The sequence below is a fragment of the Lonchura striata genome, chromosome 4A (assembly GCF_050655825.1).
Source record: "Lonchura striata isolate lonStrDom1 chromosome 4A, ASM5065582v1, whole genome shotgun sequence".
In the NCBI taxonomy this organism is placed as follows: Eukaryota; Metazoa; Chordata; class Aves; order Passeriformes; family Estrildidae; genus Lonchura; species Lonchura striata.
This window is the reverse complement of record NC_140742.1, coordinates 12,211,182-12,231,404: the sequence shown is the minus strand read 5'-3', so window position 1 is coordinate 12,231,404 and position 20,223 is coordinate 12,211,182. Positions and strand designations below refer to the sequence as shown.

At 41.8% G+C, this 20,223-nt stretch overlaps 2 protein-coding genes across 14 annotated transcripts in view; one reads left to right on the top strand and one right to left on the bottom strand.

Annotated features, from left to right (window-relative positions):
- PASD1 (PAS domain containing repressor 1) overlaps nt 1–4,659 on the top strand; it is a 109,972-nt gene extending 105,313 nt beyond the window's left edge. For all 12 annotated transcript variants that reach the window (XM_085570895.1, XM_085570891.1, XM_085570900.1 and 9 more), the window contains one exon: nt 460–4,659. In XM_085570895.1, the coding sequence (XP_085427021.1) occupies nt 460–630 (171 nt within the window). In that variant the 3' untranslated portion in view covers nt 631–4,659. The remainder of the gene's footprint in view (nt 1–459) is intronic.
- The window catches only part of TBC1D8B (TBC1 domain family member 8B), a 28,404-nt gene continuing 12,582 nt past the window's right edge, over nt 4,402–20,223 (bottom strand). For both annotated transcript variants that reach the window (XM_021547743.4, XM_077786554.2), the window contains 15 exons: nt 19,898–20,065; nt 19,209–19,358; nt 17,932–18,082; nt 17,489–17,703; nt 16,919–17,036; nt 15,938–16,223; nt 14,551–14,680; nt 13,172–13,270; nt 11,992–12,060; nt 11,547–11,787; nt 10,809–10,874; nt 10,610–10,693; nt 9,734–9,790; nt 9,320–9,417; nt 4,402–9,018 (listed from right to left, as the gene is read on the bottom strand). In XM_021547743.4, the coding sequence (XP_021403418.3) occupies nt 8,608–9,018; nt 9,320–9,417; nt 9,734–9,790; nt 10,610–10,693; nt 10,809–10,874; nt 11,547–11,787; nt 11,992–12,060; nt 13,172–13,270; nt 14,551–14,680; nt 15,938–16,223; nt 16,919–17,036; nt 17,489–17,703; nt 17,932–18,082; nt 19,209–19,358; nt 19,898–20,065 (2,343 nt within the window). In that variant the 3' untranslated portion in view covers nt 4,402–8,607. The remainder of the gene's footprint in view (nt 9,019–9,319; nt 9,418–9,733; nt 9,791–10,609; nt 10,694–10,808; nt 10,875–11,546; nt 11,788–11,991; nt 12,061–13,171; nt 13,271–14,550; nt 14,681–15,937; nt 16,224–16,918; nt 17,037–17,488; nt 17,704–17,931; nt 18,083–19,208; nt 19,359–19,897; nt 20,066–20,223) is intronic.

The window sequence follows — 20,223 nt, the reverse complement described above, 5'->3', positions numbered from 1 at the left end:
TGCTGGAACAGATGAATAGCTCCAGGGCCACAGTAAACCACAGTTTGATGACACAGTGCCTTTAACAGGGGGTGAAACAGCAAGTCCAGGTCTTTGAGGTACCAGCAATGGGTGGGTATATGGTTACTCTAGGACCTCTTCCTTGGTTGTCTGAAGATCTTTCCAGTGAAAGATTAAAGTTACACATCCTGCAGATTGTACCTCCAAGTAGCTTTTGGAGTCTCCATTCCTGCTGGCTCCCCAGGAGCCTGTTGGGACAAATGGGTCCTGCTTCCTCTCTGTGCTCTCCAGGCCTTGTTGGTTTTACTGACAGCAGCAGCATCCTGAGGGGCACAGCTCATACCCTCAAGTTTAGGACTTGGTGCACACATCTGGGGCATCATCATCAGCCCTGCAGCAGGAGAGGGACAGCTGGGTGATGGGGCAGGTCTGACTGCTCAGATTTGTGTCTCCCCACAGATGCCAGGTCCTGAGCTGGTGCCGGGGGCTCCAACGCAGCGCATTTTCCAGCCGCCCCACACCCCGCAGCAGAACCCCTTGAGCTACTTCCTGCACCCGCAGCAGCAGAGCCACCACACGCAGGGCCAGCCCTGCAACCTGCCTGACCTGCCCGAGATGCAGCTGCCCTGAAGCTGCTGCTGGCAGACAAGGACAGCGCGGCTGCAGCCGCTGTGCCCGGGCGCGCGCGGGAGAGCACGGCGCACCGGACACGGCACACCGGACACGGCGCTCCGGACACGGTGCACCGGACACAGTGCACCGGACACGGCGCATCGGACACGGTGAACCGGACACGGCGCACCGGACACGGCGCGCCGGACACGGCGCATCGGACACGGCGCACCGGACACGGCGCATCAGACACGGCACGGGAGAGCTCGGGATGCTCCCTGACAGGGATGCATGGCTGCACGGGCCTCGTTTGTTGGGATTCCCATGCAGCCAGCCCGTGATGCTGTTCTGGCAGCAGGGTGTGCCCTGGCCCAGCACCGTGGTGCCACTGGGAGTGGTGGCTTTCTTGCTGCAGGGAGGGCAGGTATCAGGCCGTCATGAAGCTCGGTTTGTAATGGAAAAAAACCCTTTTCCATTCAGGACTTCAATGAAAGTCACTGTGAATTTAAGCCCAGCATTTGGAGCACATAGACTGTACCAATCCACAGGACACCAGTGGATTACCGTGTACATAACTCGTTTTGCTGTAGTAGGTCCATTGTGAATTCTTTTTCCTTTTTCTATACCTCAGTCCCGCAGGTTTTTTTTCCAGGAGTTTGGATAATGCTGCTAATTTACATAACACCACTTTTGCCTGAATTTCTTACTGTTGTTATACCAGCTCACATCGCAGCTAGTTCAATATTTGTCATGTTTTATTTTTGGTTAACAAGTGAAGATAAATTTGTATGGTTTTTACTCCCTGTAGCCAAATATTTTTCAGGTTACAGACAAAGAATCTTTACTCCTTTTTTTTTTTTTTTTTGTTTCAAGTGATGTAGTTGTAAATGTTTCTATTCATAAAAACAAACAAACATGCATAGAACAGCATATGACAGCAAACTTTATGGTTTTGCTAGGTCATGTTTCAATTTGGCGAACCCAAAATGTATAATCACAATACATGATGTTACAAGCCCATAGGGTCAGCAATAAATTGTATTTTTGTAAATTGTCACTTTTTAACTGTAAGTTTATATTTATGAATTGAAAAAACAGTTTATTGCTCAGTGGGTGTATAGTTAAGTGTCCCTACTGTTTGTGTCTTTCCAAAGGAAAAATTTAAAAGTACATTTTTGGAGCATTTTAGTAGCTGAGTACTATCTTTGGGCATTGTTAGAGCCCAAATGTAGATGGGTTTGGCCATTACTATAAACTTTGCAAGGCAGTGAAGGCAGTGGTTAGTTAGGACCAGATCCATCTAGCAGTAAAGTTCTAGCTGGCAGACAGAGCAAGGTTTAGAGAGGCGTTAGTTCCTAATGTTTAGTTCCTAATATCTATTGAAACCAAGTAAAGAATGCTTGGTTTTGCCTTTTTTTTTTTTTTTTTTTTTTTTAATTTTTAATATGGTGTTTTGGGGTTTGTTTGTTTGTTTGTTTTCTTCTTTTCCTTCTGCAAGCCTCTTTCTGGGCCCCTTGCAGCACTGCAGCAGCTGGTGTTCCTGATGTTACTGGTGGGGCAGCTTTTGGCACGAGTAACTGCCAGTAGCCCTGCGTTTCAAGAAAAGGGCACAGCAGGGCTCCTCCAGCCCTGGGGCACCAGGGGCTGTTCCCAGCAGCTCCTCCTGGGGAAGGGGATGGAGTTTTGCTGTGCCACATTGCCTGGGGGAGTGGCAGTGGGAGGACAGGCTGCTGGAGCTGGAGTCAGCCAGGAGCTTTCAGGGATTGGTGCAAGGCCCTAGGGTGCTTTGGTGTTTTGGCCAGGGCAGAGGTGGATTTGTGAACAAAAGCTGTGCCAACCCCTGGCTATTCATGGTCCCCTCCCTTGGGCAAAGGCAGCTGCATGGGTCAGCTTTGACTGGACATGGAATGCTCAGCTCCCAGGGCAGCCAGACACGATGGACAGATGGATCAAGGGTTGCAGAGCTGGCCACGTGCAGCACTCCGGGGAATGTAGCTGGCCACGGAATGGAGGCAATGAGGTGCCCAACAGCCTGGGGTCCACTGTCAGGGCTCGTGCCCTGTCAGCACAGTCCCTGGCTGCTCTGGGACACAGTCTGAGCCAGCCCCTCCATTTCAAACCAGGACAAGAAGTCATGGCTGCAGCAGAGCCCTGGGCCAGGGCCACCTCGCTGCTGGTAGAGGGATTTGGAACACCTGCCTTTGTGGGGCAATTTGGAGCTGAAGTAACACCTGGGGCTGTCCTGCTCTGCAGGTTTGTTCTGCAGGAAGGGCCAGCACAGAGCCTTCAGGATAGGAAACTTTTGGTTTTAAAGCACTAAAAAGTGCTTTAAAGTTAGTGTTAGGGTCTCCCTGTCTCCATTCTAAGGCAGCCAGGTTGCTCATGAGGAAGCGGTAGGAGGGGGTTGTATTTTTGGGAGCTGTTTGTGGGATTTTTTTCCACCATAGCCTTGGTACATAATATTAGAGGGGAAGCAAACATATATCTGTGTTGGGGCTCCAGCATCGCACAGCTTGTGGCTCAGGGTGGCTGGCTGGAGGGAAACACTGTGATTTCCCTGGCTTCCCCATTAAACCTGCATCACCCCAACACATCCATGGCTGGTCTGCAGTGTGCCACCACCACACAGCCCAGCCATGGCTGCTGGCAATCAAATGGATCTCAGAAGTGCTGGTGGCTGGAGTCAGGGGCTTGAGGGGTGTATTTTTTAACAGGGCTTGGGAGGGAGATAGCTGAGGCAGAGCAGTTTTCTGGCATTGCTGTGGCTTTGACAGTGAGTCCAAAAAAAACAAAAAATCGGGTTGGGAAGGGGTTCTGGGGGAGGTGGGGGGCAGTGGGTGCACCAGATAGGGTCGTGCCCTGGGCACAGCCCTGCTGATGGCAGCCCTGGGCTGCAGGGACAGAGGGCTGGGGCACAGCCCCTGCTCATGGCTCCCAGCAAGGAGCACAGGAGCTTGGTGAGGATGTTTACATGTTAGACCAGCCTTGCTAAAAGCAGAGACCTAAAAACGCACTTTATCATGTGCCCCCTTGTTCTCAGAGCACCCCCAGCCACTGGCCTTGCTGCTGGTGGGCAGGGGCTGCACATTCCCAGGCACTGCCTCACAGGCAGAGCCTTGTTTTCTCAACATGCTCCAAAAGACAAAATCCCACTGACCCTTTCTGGGGCTTGCTTGGTCCTTGCTCAGTCAGAGCCAGGGGGGTTTTGCCTTATATCGTCACTCTCAAAAAAATAGATGGATAAAACAATCTCTTTATTCAGGTTGATTTGTATTTGTTTACCTCGGTGTTAGCTATGACCTGTGCTTTTATGACTCATTTGGAATTGAGGGTTGCTGGTGGGTTTGGCTCACGCCCCCCCAGCCTCCTACAAGAAAACATAAGTGTGACTTGTTGGTGACAAGCAGAGGGCAGGGACGTGACTGATGGCAGCAGGGTTGGCCTCCAGTGTCGGTGTTGACCTATCAGTCATAAATGTTCTGAGGTTTTCCAGTACACAAGTACCTATATACCATAGCTATATATAGATATACGTATTTTTAATACACATTTATATGTATGCAGATGTATATCTATATATAAATATATATAGGCCACACAATTCCAGACCTCTGAAAACACAGGCAGCTTTAAATAACAAAGTCTTGCACTTTTAGCATATTTGTACATATAAGCTAAAGCCTGGTGGGTATAATCAGGCTGATTTGACAAACACAATGAGAAGTTACTGTATATATTGTATATAGTCCATGCAAGAAAAAAAAAAAGAAAATAAGAAAAACTCTAGAATTGAGTATAAATCTTGGTTTATTTTATATGATGTTGAATATAAATACATTTATAAATGTTACTATTCTTAAAAGTATTTTGTAATGGGAAAAAGTAAGTGTCTTATGAACAGTAAAGATTTTATTCTTGTTTTGAATCTATGTCCCTGCACAGCTCCATTGAATGGGAGCTCATGCATTTTGACAAGCTTTAAACAGATTGTACATAGTATTTAAAAAAAATTAAGAAGAAATAAAATGATACTTGTAGGACCTCTTACACACTCTGTACTCTTGTTATTCCCTGGGTGGTGTGGGTCTGTTAGGGATCAGGATCTGATCTCTACTCTGCAGGAGAGACAAGAGAACAGCCATTGTGTCCATGTGCATGGACGGCTGAAGGGATGGGGCTCAGGACAAGGACTGGGATTTCCATGGCCAGTGCCAAAGGCAACAGGAGCAACACAAACTGGAAAGAACCAGGCATCAGGGTCTGCACACGGTGAATTTGGATGGACAAAGCATGTGCCAGTACTCAGCAGTTCAGCACTGAAGTCAGCTGAGGGTTCAAAATCCAGGTCTCCATTTTTCCTCCTCTTCTGGGAGGCTGCTGTCCCAGCTGGGGCTTTGGCTTGCTCCTTGTTTTTGCAAAGCACTGACTAAATGTGGCTTTAACACGACCAACACTCTTGAAGGAACCTCTGCAGCAGGCCATGACAGGAAATAATAGTGCCTCAAACACAGGGTTTTTTTCTTAAGGGAAAAAACATTTTATTTAACTCCCCATTTGTCTTACAATACCTCTGCATACAACACATTGTATAAAAGCCAATCTGTCAACACAAACATGTGCTGCCGTCTTGGTAAAGTGACAAAGCTATAGCAAAAAAGACAAAATAGCCTATTTTTCTGGAAACAAATCAGTGTTTCCTTCTGTTTTAGTCCAGATAACAACAGCAATCAAAATCAAGAACCTTGTATAGTACAATTTGATGAGAAACTTCTGATAAAATCAACACACAGCTATTTCTTAGTCACTATGGTAGCAACCTCTTCTAAAATTACATTATTATTTAGCCATTAGAATTATGAACAAGTGGCTTGGTTTAGAAATGGATGGAAACAGAAAGTGATTTTTCTGTATCATATGGCAGCAATCACTTCCATGTCTTGGAAAATGCTACTGGTTTAATTACCATCAGTTGTCTCCCATGGTGGAAAGAGCTGGTATTTTTATTATTTGAGCTATTCCCTCCCCTCACATGCCCAAGCCCTGAGCTGGGCACACAGAGGCCAAGCACCCAGTTCCTTGTGGGGGTCAGGGCTGTTGCTGTCACCCAGAGCACAGGGAGCAGCAGCAGGCTCCAGCACAGCACATTCCGTATGGCAAGACCAGGAACATCACAGCTCTGCTGGCTGTCCCCAGGCTACTGATTACCTCTGACAAAAGGCAGCTTAGCACACAGCAACAATCACAAGGAGGGACTGTGCAGTTCCCCACGGGCACTGCCAGTGTTGCAGGGTAACCGTGACACAGCTGCCAAGTCACACGACAGCAGCCACAAACAGCATCAGTAGTTGTAGCAATCTACAGCTGTCTACTTTGTACTGAACAGTGCACCTTCATTTATTTCCTATGACTGAACCTGAAAATAAAGGCAGAAAACTTCATGGAAACACACAGAAAAAAACTAACACCAGGTGAGTTAAATGACATAATAGAATTCACTTAACCAAGCTGCTTCCTCTTCATGTGCACACCCAGCACCCTCAGGTGATGTGCTGGGAGTCTGGAGCCATCCCTGTATCACCAACTTCACCTGGCCAAGAAGCAGCACAGCACAGAGATCTCTGTCCCTGACTGTGCAGGGCTTTGAGGTCAAGGCATCGCTCTCCAGTAACGAAGGAAGGGAACGAGCTGCTGTTGCTCTAGCTCTGCCAGTCCCAGCTAAACCTGCATCTAGTTGTTAGCCAACCTGTCTGGAATAGGGATGGAAGGATCTGGAATAGGAAAGGGAAGGAAAGAAGATATACACTAATTCCAGAGTTCCTCTGTCACAAGCAGAGCTCAATTTATGGTACACTGAGGTACTAGCTCAGCAAACATACCTCTGGGTTATACTCCTTGGCATTTAATACATCTACCTCTCCCCAAACAAAGGCTCTGCAGTCTCTTGGGTGGGCACTAACAGAAAAGGGGATTGTACAGACTGAGCACCTTTTTATAACCAGGTAACAACAGAAGGTTGTTGTACTTTGCAAGTTCCTTCACCTTCTTCTGCACTTAGATCTTCACATCTGGGATCTCAATCAAAAAAGTCCTTGAGTTTTAAGACTTTTTTACTTTGTTACTTTGATTAGCAAATACTTCACAGCTTTGATTATTTGTTGACATGAACAGTATCTCTCATAAACCTACAAAAGCTTTTGGTATGGGCAGCTTTATCTGTTCTCATGAGGCTCCATTAATTTCATCGTGGCTATTAGCAGAATTACTCACTGATCAAGCCTTATCTGGGTACATCCTGGACTAGAAAAACATTATAATCTGCTTTGTATTTCTAAACAACTTTGTGAAAATATTTTTAAAAGGTAATACAGTGTGGCCCTATCCATATCCACATAAATGGATAAATTAGTTTTTATATTTTATACATAAAAATACAAATCAGCAGTATGTGGTATCAACTGCAATTACTTTGTGAAGGCTTCTGAAAAAAGCTTCCTCATTCTCCACATTTATCATATAGCTTTTGGACTTCCTTAGTAAAATTTTATTTTACATTAATACCTGAGAGTATTAAGGAGAGTGTAAGACATAATTCATAAATTTAACACCAACTGCAATGATGGCATTTCACAAAGTGCCTGTAAGACATCAGAAATTTGTTTTATTCTTCATTCACACCAGTATTGCACAAAAAGCCTCCGAAAGATACCAAACCCATTCTGCTTCTTTAAAAAAAACATGCACAGTATAAAAATAATGCTGCTCTGCAGAGAAAGATTGTCATACAGGCTTTGGAAACAGATGTTTTAAACTAGTTTAGCAAGACTCCTCACTTACTTTGCTGTTGTTGTTAAAATACAAGCTCTTACTCTCCTCTAAATTCCTTCTAGCACTAGCTACCAAAAATTCAAGGTCAACATTTCTCAGCTTTTACACGGGCAGAGCTTTCCTCCACAGGATCTCTAGTATATCATATTTTATATATTAAAAATTTCAAGTCAGATTCAAGGGGATTTTCTTGTTGCCTTGAATCCTGACAGACGGAAAATATTACAGCAGCTATAGAAAAGCAATAGTAATTACTGGGCTGAGATATGGACTCAGGGTAGGCAAAGAAGCAACTGCAATCTGTCCCTAAGCAGTTCAGTAGTCAACACTCAGCTGCAGATGGACTGTGCTTGGGTTTTCCAAAAACCAGCAAAACTCCACATTTTACCAACATGCTCCTAAGAAGCCAACAATGTCTCCTTTTGCCAGATAAACTACAACCACCCTGTGGTCAGCCAGATTTAGCCACTGCTTTCCTTTGATTTTAAACAATCAGTATTAGTTTCTGCAGCCTTGTGCAGCCTGGATGACTAAATAATCTTCCAACCTTTTCACCTTTTCTTTGTAGGAGGATTGGTACAAAAATGGGAGGCTGGAATCTACCCAGTCCACACCCATGGGTAACATCAAAGCAGAGGAACTGTGAGCAGGGCAACTTCCTTCTCTAATCTCATGGTCCTGTGCTACCACAGCCTCTGTTCTTAGTCTTCACCCTGCTTTGGCCCTAGTCCACAAGCAATTTGGAAATAACTAATTGATGTGGAAGACAACCACCAAGCTGTTGACACTCCTTTAAAGTGAAAATGGGAAAAAGTCATTCCTTTTATCACAGTAATAGAAAAGAACCTGGAGAACACCTACTCTAACAGTGATTCGGACAGGTTTGCAACAGGTACACAACCAGTATCTCCAAGCAATGCTGCATGTTTTAATAACATGGTAAAGGCAGTTCATTATTCAGTCCCTAATTTGGATTGAAATTTATGAACAATGCAAGAAAGTGACTGTGCTTAAAACTAGTTTTATTTACATTACATACCAGTAATCTGATACTTGAAGCTAATTCTTCAAACTTCATTTCCTATGTCAACACCAGACTTGATTTCCATAGTTACAGCCTTCATTTGTAAGCACTTTATGTGATTAATTCAGAGTCGAATGCAAAGAAAATTACACTCTGGTTCTTGCTTTAAGTTGTAAATTTTTAGCACTCTCTATTTTAGCTTTTATGTCATGAGGTTTTTCAAAAAATCTCACAAAAGCTGGTTCATTTAATAAGGATGCCAGAATCTGCTCAAAGGCAAAAGACCATTCATGGTTCCCTTGTAAACTCTGTGCTCGACTGCCTTCAGTCTGTTCAGAGCTGCTTTCCTCCTGCCTCTCTCTGGGCACTTCAGCAGCCACTTCTGTAACAGCAACTGGACTTGTGACAGGTGACATAGGACTCTGCAGCCTTCTGCCAACTTCTTCCATCTTCAGCAGGAGGCTGGTCACCACCGCAATGGCGCGATACAAGAGCTCCTCCTCAGGGTCCCCATGGAACAGATTGTAGAGAGTTTTTGAGAACTGGATGAACTGAGACTATGGAGAGATATGGAGGAGACTGCTCAGAGAAGAGTAACACAACTGTTCTGTTTCAGCACCTGCTGTATTCTGAGTTCAGTGCCTGCTGCAGCCTGGTGCAGCTGCCCTGAGAAACCTATGTGTGTCTCAAAGGCCCCTCTCTTGAAACATTACAGCAGTTTTAAAAAGCCACAGTCTCATGATTGATATGAAGATTTGAAGTTAAAGGGATTCTACAAATCCTTCAGAAACATTGTAATAGACTTAAAGGGTAAACTTTCATGACAAAATAGACTTAAATAAGACTTAGACAGTTTACCTGATTCATTCTTGGCAAATCCTTGACATTTTCTTCTTTTTTAAAAAGTTCATCTTGCCATTGCTTCAGATATGCCTGAATATCAACCTTCCCCTTCCCTTTTTGAAGGGGAAGAAGTGAGGGAAAAAAAGAAAAGTGAGCAAACAAGAACTGAGACCTTCCCATGAGGGATGATAATCAAAAGAACTGGCATCTTCAATGCTATTCCTTCTCAAGAGTGGTGGGGCCAAGGACTCACACAGGACAAGAGTTTACTTTACCCTTTTGCTGCCATGACTACACTTACATAAGAGGACAGAATGTTAACAGCACACTAAGGTTGATGTTACTTAATATACTCCGTCACCACACACTTTCCCAGCTCTACTCCCCCAAAAGACACAGTTACCAAATGTGCCACCAGGATTCTTTTACCTTTTTCAGGGCTGCTCTTCAAAGAATCACTTTCAAGATTATCCCCAACAGATGAAACTACAATTTAAGGGGAAAAAAAAATTACTTATTTCAGAAAAGAGGATCAATGTTTCGTTTCCCTTATCAAAAATTCCTTCCCTAAGGCACAAGACTCTCTATGTTCTCATCATAGATTAGATCAAGAAGAAACCACATGGTAAAATCTGCATGCTTTCTATAAAAATATAAGCCATTGTGAGGCAGATGACCAATGAAACTGCTATCAGTTAAATAATCTTTATAATATTCACAGTTCACAACTTGAAGAGCAGCAGGAACAGTACCAATATATTGCCTGCTTCAGGCAGATTTTCAAAACCAAAAAGGGATCTATCTTTCCTATATAAATCCTACAGGTTTCAAGAGTATTTGAAACAGATTATTTTATCAACTCCATAAATTTACTAAACCTTTTTCAGCTCACTTGGTCTAAAATGAAAGCAAAGAATTTTGAAACACTTATGCACCTCAAAGTATGGATTTGGTAATTTAATTCAGAAAATACCATTCCTTTATGCCCAGGATGCAGAAATGAAACAGCCATCAATTCAACATCACTGTAACAGGCTGCCCATAATGCCAACCAAACACACTCCTGTATTTCCATGTAAACACCCACAGGCCTTTGAATTCAACCATCTTTTGAGCTATCCACAAATTCTGCACAAGTTTATTAAATTGTAACTATCTACAGAAGATCTTCACAAGGGATTCTGTTAACAGGGATATGATTAACTGGATTTACTAGTTTTCAGAAGAAAGGTCCTTATTTTTCACAGGATAATTAATAATTCCTTCTAGTATTCTGCAGGCAAACCCTCACACCCTGGAGCTTACCACTGAGTTGGCTGAAGTGGATCAGTTCTTCTTTTGAAAGATCATCCCCTTTGGAAGGGCTTAGAGATTCTACTTCCGTAAAAGCTGCAATAAATTATTAAATAAAGTGGGTTCATGGTGCCCAAGCATTACCAAAGCAGTGATAATGATGACAAAAACCAAAGACAGCTCTCCCCAAATGCCACTGTTTCTCACTTACCTGGAGGGATGTGCAACTTAAAAAGAAACTTGAGCTTGTCAGTGAAGCTTCCATTATACATTGTATCTGTTAGGGGAAAGGACAAAGGACAGTCTATTCAACTGGGCCAAACTTTAGAACACCCTCTTAACTTAAACAAATACAACCCAGAGAGGTTGGAACTAGACACATGCCTGACCTTACAGGGAGTATAGTTAGATATGAAGCTTAAATAAAGTACTTTCACCTGTGGCTGAGCCTGGGGTTAGCCTACACTGATGAAAGAACACTACTAATGTCTGTGACTTACTAAAATAAAACCACAGCACCAAAAGAAATATAGCAGTATTGTCTCAGTATTTCCCTTACATTTTTGTTTCCTGAATATACCACTTTCAAAACAAGGTGAAAGGAACAGAGCAGTGAGCCAAGAAAACTTTTAGTTTCCCAGAGGAATAAGGCATTGGTCATCCTGCACAATCTGTGTAAAAGATGACCTAGGATGAAGATTTATCATAAACTAAACAGGCTGGGCAATGAGATCAGACCATTAATTTGTGGATATTTTGATGACCAAGCCATATTTAAATTTAATCTCCAAGAGGAAATTATTCTGTCTCTAATAAAAATCACACTATTTGACCCTGTGTTAAGACACTAAATCTCCTTAGCTTTTTGTATAGAGTATGGAAGGTGATGCACCCCAGGACTACTCCCAGGAGCCTCGTGAATGTGCTCATGTATGTTTTGTTGCCATACCAAGAACACAGGCAAATTGTTTGAAATTTATAAGGCAGTTGGAACTCTCATCCATCAGTCGGAATGTCCACAGAGCCAGAGAGTCTCTGTTTGCACAGTGTGACCAGGGGCTCAGGAGATGGCAGAGAACCCTGAACTGCTGGCAATCAATCCGGTACTGCTCAAGGTAGGGCAGGCTGGCATCGTGATGTTGCAGGACAGGACTATTTACACTCCAGTAACAGGAAAGAAAATGCTCCTTCTGCAAAGCAAAGATAAAACATTAGGTTTCAGGAAACAAGAAGTCTCTCTGGGGGGAAGGATGTGAGGAATTAACTATATAATCAGTAGTACAGATGGCATGTAAAACATATATTGAGTCCAACCTTTATCTCTATTTACTAAAACCATTTCAAAGGCTACTGTTAAGACAGCTGTTTGGTAAGTGAGGAAAATGGCACATTACCTTGAATAATTCATAAAGCTCTTCAAGATCACTAGGACTGAATTTCACTTCTTGAGACACAACACGTAGCTGAAACAAAGTCAAGAAAAAATTAATGTGTCTTACCTCTTTGGAATAACATTATGGGAGACTTAACATTACATTAAGAGATACTGTTTGAATATTCCAGGTTTTGGCATGTTACAATTAGAAGTAAGAACAGCACTTTATTTTAAAAAGCAATCAGAAGATTATAGATTAAAATCATAATTTCTCAAAAAAAAAAAAAAAGCTGAAGGCTAGTCACATTAATAACATACATGGAGCCTACACTATGAAACCCAGGAGATAAAACTCAATTATTGATAACAACATAACATACAGCATCCTTTCAATGGGCAAATATATGTTCAGCTCACAACAGTGAAGCTGAATCCTCATTTTTTTAAATTAAAAAAATTGTTCACAGCTTTTAAAAAACAAAGTTTGCTGTAAGACCAGCTTCCAACTTCACAATATAACAATATATGTTTTGTAAAATTAAATACAACAATACCGTCTTGGCATAGCCACCAGCATTTAGTTTCTGTTGCTACAAGCCACATTTACTACAGAGAGGAGCACTAGGTGGTGGACAAGACTAGTATTATCATCAGGTATTGGAAATGAGCCACTGAAGAAAACAGGCAAACAAAGGAAGCTCCTCACAACCTCCATCTTCATTGAGCAGTCTGAATTGAAAGGATGAGATAGGTAGATGGAGAGCTGCCACATTACCAGACACTCACACACAACACAGACAAGAAGCAGCCCCTGTTGAATGCACTACAATAACCTCTTCAGTGCTGCTTCCCAGAGTAAAAATGCAGGTGTGTAATAGTTTTTTTGCTGTATGGTGCTCTATGTCTCTAAGAGAACAGTATTAACATCAGCAGATAGAAATATAGGTCAGCCTGTTCCAATCCACACAAAGTGTGGGAGATGTGCCAGCCTTTTGAAGTGGCTGGCAATGGTGCTACTTGTAACAAGACCAGAAGGTCATGCTGTGATTTACAGCCTCAGTTAACAGACACCCTGCAGACATGAGAGGGTTCAGTATAAAATCATATATTTGGCCTGGAAACTGCAGCTCTTCTCAGAACCTTCCAAAAGGGAATGAATTTTATCAGGGAGAAGGCTGAAACTCTTCCAAGTCACTCACCACATTCTGCTTGGTCGTAGTTTCCAAGGTCTGGATCACATACAGCCTGTTCCTGCAGCGCAAGCTCTCAACATCCTCGTAGCGAATATCACCGTATCTCTAAGGAGAAAAGCACCACTCCATGCCATCAAACTGTTGGGAGACACATCTAAACACATCTAAGCAAGTCTCTCTTGCATCTAAGCACAATAGGGACACAAATGCACACAAAGGAAGATCACAGAAACTCTGAGGAAAAAATAATTTATTAGAGCACTAACATTCTCCTTAACCAGTGTAACTTTTAAAAGGGTGTTTAAAAGTGTTCCAGAGAGCAATGGAGAAAGAAGAAACTGGAGTAGTTCCCTGTGTGGGAAGAAAAAGGAAGGGATTTTATTGTGTGTTGGCTCTGTACCCAACTCTGTTATCACATGGTGACTACTACTGCAAGGCAGCAAAGTCTAAGATGTGCACATTTTCAGGGATTGAAGTTCACTCTAGTGAAATCAAGGAATCTGCTAAGTAATTTCTGAATCATTTCTGGCTACCTCTGTAATTTCTGAAGGACATGAAAGGTGTCTGAGCTCTGGAATGAATAAATGCATTTATCTTAAAGGAAAAGTGGGATAGGAGGCAAGAACTAGAAACAAATTACCAGAAAAATCATGGAACAAATTATTAAACAATTAAAATCTAAACAGAAACTAGGTGATCAAAACAGGACAACATTCTTTATCAAGACCATGTCAAATTGACTAAATTTCCTTTTATGAGGAAATTCAGTAAATTCAATTTCTCTTCTGTAAGTTTTTTGGCACCTTTCAGCAGCACAGGCAATCAGGAAGACATGGCCTAACCATGATCACCATGCACCATGGGCAAAACTGCTTCTAATAATAAGCTTTGAGAACAAATGAGTGATAAACAACCAAATTAGGCAGGACTTCCACAAGCATTTCCTCCCTACTCAAGTACCCAGCTTCCCATATGCATTGTTATGTCAAAAGTTACCAGTATCTGCAATGTGCAGTAATCAGTCTCAAATTAGTATAACACAAAGGCTGGTTCTGCTGTATTTTGTCATTTAGTTACCATACTAATAATATTAATGAGGGATGGCAATACATGACCTGTGATGAATCTTGTGAACTCCACTCAGGACAGACTAGAAAGCACTTCCCCAGCAGTTAAAAACCCAAAACAACAGAAAAGCAAACATATCCCATAACCTATAAGCTTTTCAGTGAGGCTCGACAAGATCCAAAGTACAGAAACATATTTCTACCAATCCAGACAGATTTTCTACCCTGGTTTGTACAATGCAACTGCACTGTTTCAAAGTAGCCCATGAAACATGAACACTGCATGGGATGCAAAAACATGCCCACAGGAACACTTACTTCATTTGACTCTCGGATCAGATCAGTGATGTCCACTTTTGGATGGTCACTCTTTGTATCACTGAGGTTGGAGCCCTGCTGCACAGCTGGAGGTAAAGGACTGTCTTTGTTAGTGACACTGTCAAAAAATCTGCACAAAGCAAACACATGAGAAATCAGCAGGACCAGTTTATCACAATAAAACAGTAACATTGGCATCTATTGAAGAAAAAGTGTGCAGAGAATAGGAAAAAACAAATACTATCAGAGTCAGTAGCACAAATGTACTATAATAGTAACAAAGATACACAAACATTGGAACTGCCCACCCAGAGAAGGTTGTAGAACTTCCAGCCTTGGGAGTTTTTAGAAATGAGTTTATGTGATCTAGTGCTAGCAGCAATCCCCTTTTGAGTGGGAAGTTAAACTAGACTCCTTCCAAGGTCCCTTCCAGTTAGCATTCCTTTGGTTTTCTAATTGATATAGCAAGGTTGTACTAACTGGGACAGAGAAAAAGGCTTGTTCTGAACTGTGAACAAGACAATCTTAATTCCTCCAGATGTATAAGACAAAGGCATGCCTGATCTGTACCTGCTTATCTCACCCACATAACCAGCCTCAATAGATTCAGTGGGGAAGCCAGATTTTACAATAAACACCAGACTGCATGGTCTCATAACAAAAAATACATTTTCTTCAATAATTCTCCTACCCCTTTCAAACATGCAACATGTAAAAGCCTCACTAAACAGAAATTCTTACTATCAGCTCTTAACATTCATAACTGGTTAACTGCTATAGCACAGTAATTTTGCTGTTCTAATACTCCATGATATACAACCACAGCATCAACAAGATAATTTAGTTAGTGAAGAAAAAACTGTACAAGTTTTGTTTGCAGTATGTCACTTTAAAGCACACTTCACATTGCTAACATAGCTAGTATCTCATCGTGACTGATGAGCTCATCACGTTTTTTTGGTCTCATTTCTGTTTTAAACCATTAACAGCAGAGGATTCAGCAGCCTAAACTACAAGAACTAAGCTGAAGAACTTGCTGCTGTAAGTTGATGCCTGACCTGATGTCTGGAACAGTCATAATGTGCTTTAGATATTCTCATCACGGCAATCTGCCTTCTATACATGATACAAATTCAAGGTTAAAAGCACATTGCTTTTTCCTTAAAATTCACAAAATAGTTATGGTTTTAGTAGAACTTGAATACAGGATGGGATGTTCAGAGTATCCAGACCCACTTTCCAGAATTTCAGCCTGATATGAGCACTAATTCCTATGAAGCCTTTGGAAGTCTTGGCTTATGTCTTCTCAGCTACCTCAGAATGACTCATGTACATGCAATAATACCAGCTGCTATGTAGCCTGAAAGAGTAACAGTTACACTAATACCTGTTGAGAACAGTGACTGCTTCTGCATCATCCTTACAAGTGAGCAACTTGTCCATGTTGTATTCCAGCACTGCAAGGCCCAGCTGCAAGATTGCCTTTATTCCATCATAGAAGAAACAGTCCACCACATTGACTGCACTTTCAATTGGCAGCACACTGATAAAAAGGGTAAGGAACCAGGAGAGAGAGACCGAGGAGAAAAAAGTCATGTCCATCATGTGGTCTGTCAACTGAGGCAGGTGAACCCTGATGAGCTCCTCAAACACTGCCTGATCTACCAAGGCACCTGCGGGGAAAGGATAACAAAACCACCACCCAAATCTTAACACAGAGAAATACACTTCTGAGAGCACTAGCCAGAAACAAAGTTCCTGTCCTAGTGCAGCTTTGCTGTACAAGCACACACAGGCCCAGCTGCATGGAACCATTGGCTCCTTCCCCCATGCTGGAAGCAGTGCTCTCCATGCCTGGGCATGCTTGAAGAGTGCTGGCACTTTGGTGAGTCCATGGCTGCTTCCAGTGACTCTCCTGACAGCCAGTACCCTCCCTCTGCAACAAGAGAGAAACTTCACACCCCATTTTCTTCTAAAATATACACCTGTAAGAACTGCATATGAGACCAAAGCCCAAGTCTGGACCTGCAGTAACTCCTTTTCCTTTATCTAAACTGGCTAAGTTTCAAATAAATAGTAGCAACTGCAGTTATCATTCCAAAGGAACAGTATAATAGTCTGACTATTCCCTGAACAGTTATGCCTAGAATACTGGCAATATCTGGAAATCACATCCATGCCTATTTTAAGGAGCGTCATGGGATGGTCTCCATTTTCTATCCCACAATACCAAAATAAATGCAATGGTTTTTCTCCACTGGTCAATCTTCAGCTCGTTCCTTATATTTATTCTTAATGAATAACCATTGACATTCAATATAGGTAGACATTGAATTCAAGATAGATAAAAAAAGCAGATGGATGTTACCAATGATTCGGCGATTGAAATAATCAGGGAGCATTCTTTCACACACAGCAACCAAAAGCCAGAATGCTTCCTCCTCTTTAGCATACAGCAGAAGCACTGATGTCAGAATATTCATTGCCTGCAACATTCAAACAGGAAAGGAAACATTTAAGAGAAAAGATGATGAAAACACAACTGGTATTATTTCTTAGAATTTGTATTTCTGAAAGCACTTTACAGCACATTTTTAAAGCACTGGGAAAACTACAGCCATATCCAGGACAAGAGTTTTACTTCTACGTTATTAAATACAGAACAGAGCATCTAAAGTACATAAAAATATTTTCAAGTGCCATATGTCTTGTTAGAATGCAAATTCATGTATGAAGTGGACATGACAGCATTTATAAACTAATCCAAGTAAAACATAAAAACTCATTTTACACATTGGCATGAAATAAGCAAAGTAAGTGAACCACTAAGCAAGAAACTATTCCACATTTCTGTGACAGAATTTATGAAGTGCTACTATACTACCATCATGAGCTAATATTTCAACAACTGACACTAAGACTCTCAAAACTGGTATACCTGACAATATCCAATTTGTGGATTCCTGAATGCATAAGCTGTAAGAACTCTCCTGAGGGCAGAAATTCCTGTGTCACTTTGAAAAGCAGGATGCTCAGGTAAGGAGCGACGTAAATCTCGCTCAATTTCATCAGTAGCCAAAGTGCACGTTCCTAAGGACTTTTCCACCAACTCAGTGTAATAACCAGGGTTGGATGCCATATCATTTACAGCACCTGCCAATACATTGTATTGCACGGTATTAGAGGACAACAGTGAAGCAGTAATTTGATTGTTTGTAAATTGTATAAAAATTGTGGTGACTACTGAGGTATCTCATGAATTTCCAGATATTACTGAAGTAACGTGTCAGGGTCATTTTAATGAAGTTCATGGAAACACTGGCAATGAAAATTGCCAGTGACGACTGTCAAAATGAACCAATTGTGCTTGTTATGCAATACCTGAGAAGAGCAGCCAGAGTTCTCCTCTTAATGCCTCTGGGATGCCCCTTACAACTAGGTCTCGAGTCTTCTTTGTTCGAAACATACTGACCCCATGGCCCCGTTCCGCAAACAGGATGTTCCACAACTGCTCCTTCATTTTTTCTTTCAACTACCAAAAGCAGAAGATAACAAGCATTAAGCTTACTGGTAGATTCTCCTCAGGTTTCAGAGAACAAAAATAAATTTTGCTCCGAGTTGTATTCATATAAACTGGAAACTGCAGCATTGGCATCCATATTGATGTGTGAAATGAATGCTGAAGCAAATCAGAGCAAAATCCAGCCTATGCAGAGCACAAATTTAGCATTAAATGCCATCTCATACATGACCTACTGTTCTTTAAAGTATGTTTATACAAGATGAGACAGAAGGTAGATCTAATCCAGTATCCCATATGACAGAAACCAAAAACTGCCACAGCACAGGAAGGTCAAACAGACATTTCTCTGAAGCAAAGCAATTGTTGATGGAGTGCTCCAGCTCATGTGAGGCTCCAGGGCTGAGACAGGGTGAATGTCACTGCTACAATTTCTGTGCATACAGCACTAAGATTTAACATTGCTAAAGCAATTAAAAGTACTGAAAAGAAAATCACTTCTGTTCAACATACTATAAAAAGCAGGATTTAAAAATCTGGATTCCCTTATGTCCTGCCCAAAGGGTATTTGTTTTCTGGTATTTCTAATATAAAACATTTCATATCTTAATTTACTTGGTTCTGCTGAACGATTTATTTTGAAATAAAACCTGTCTTCTTTCACATACTATAGAAAAGCAAAAATTGGATGATCTGCTGCAAAAACAACTATATAAATATCCTTCAGAGCCTTTGTTAGACAGTGCTGCAGAAGAAGGGAACAAGGAGGAAGTTAAATCAATTTCTTAGAACATTCTCCCTGCTCCCAGAGACTTTGTAGTGACTTTGTATCTTGAAAATTCAGACAGAAATACAACATGTTCACTATCATAAAACAAACAGCCAACTCTTCCCTGAGGGGTAGAAAAGCAGGAAAAACTAACTCCATGAAGATAAGACATACCATCATTAAACAAGATGAGCAGAAAATTGAATGGAGCTATGAAGAAGCACCCTGTGGACTCCAAACACAGAGAATGCAGATGAAAGAAGATCAGTAAAGCCCCAAGGAAATCAGCAGCCTGGCTGGAATTCATTTTGATATACTTCACTCCTTTCCAATTCAGTTCCAAAAACCGTTGGCCATTTTATCCCTTACCATTTTAGAGTCAAGGTTCTCAGCATCCTGAGGATGGTAGACAGTCATAAGTGCTTCTGTACTGACAGTTTTGCTGTCATCTCTCTGGCCCATCTTTGACTGTCCTGCACCAAAATCCTTTGGACTGTCAGCAGCAGAACCAGCTGCAACCTTGAAAAAATTTAACAGTAGTACTTGTAAATAACAAACAATCCTCCAAGCAGCAGCACTGATACCAGACCATTATTGCTCATTTTATTAAGTTACAGGTGCCAGATACAGTCTTCTAAAATAAATTATAAACAGCAGTCCCTGCTCTGCACAGGGCTTTCAGGAGGTTACCCTTGGGGTTGAAAAGCCACTTCTCAAGCTAAAAAAATAAATTATGAAAGGACAAGTATTCATAATGAGAATTGAGGACAGGAGGATAAGGAGGTCTGACTATCCATCACCACCAAAAAAACCCCATTCATACAGTGATCTGTATAGAAAACCTGAGAGCACTTAAAAACCAGCATTACAGCTGGAGTTGTTTTTCAAAACCTGATGAAAAACAAGGTAAAGAAACCCAAACAGGAATGCATTTACAGTAGCACCATTGTCCAACTCATTCTCTTTCACATGGGCTGAGTTATTCATTTTTCTAAATCTTAAAACCAGAGGTTCATGACTTATCTTATATAAGAAATTAGAATTGCCAGAGCAGTTACCTCAGTACTTCTGATGTGCTGTGGACTTGCAGTTGCTTTGCATTTCATTCTGAGCTTTGCCACAAGCTGTCCAAAATCTCTCACCTCTGTGAAACGAAAAGCTGTTTTCCCTTTGGTACTAATGCTGACTCCTCTGTTGGCTGGATCTGCTGTATCCACCCCTGTGACCTATGGAACCAAGGACATAAATTAAGCAAGGAATTTTACCTGCTTACTTATAAAAAAGAAAACTTGTTAAGAATACATATGTAAATGAACCAGGGTACGAAGCACACAAGCAGACAAGGTAACACAAGTCACAAGATGAAAGCTCAACTGCCTGTAGC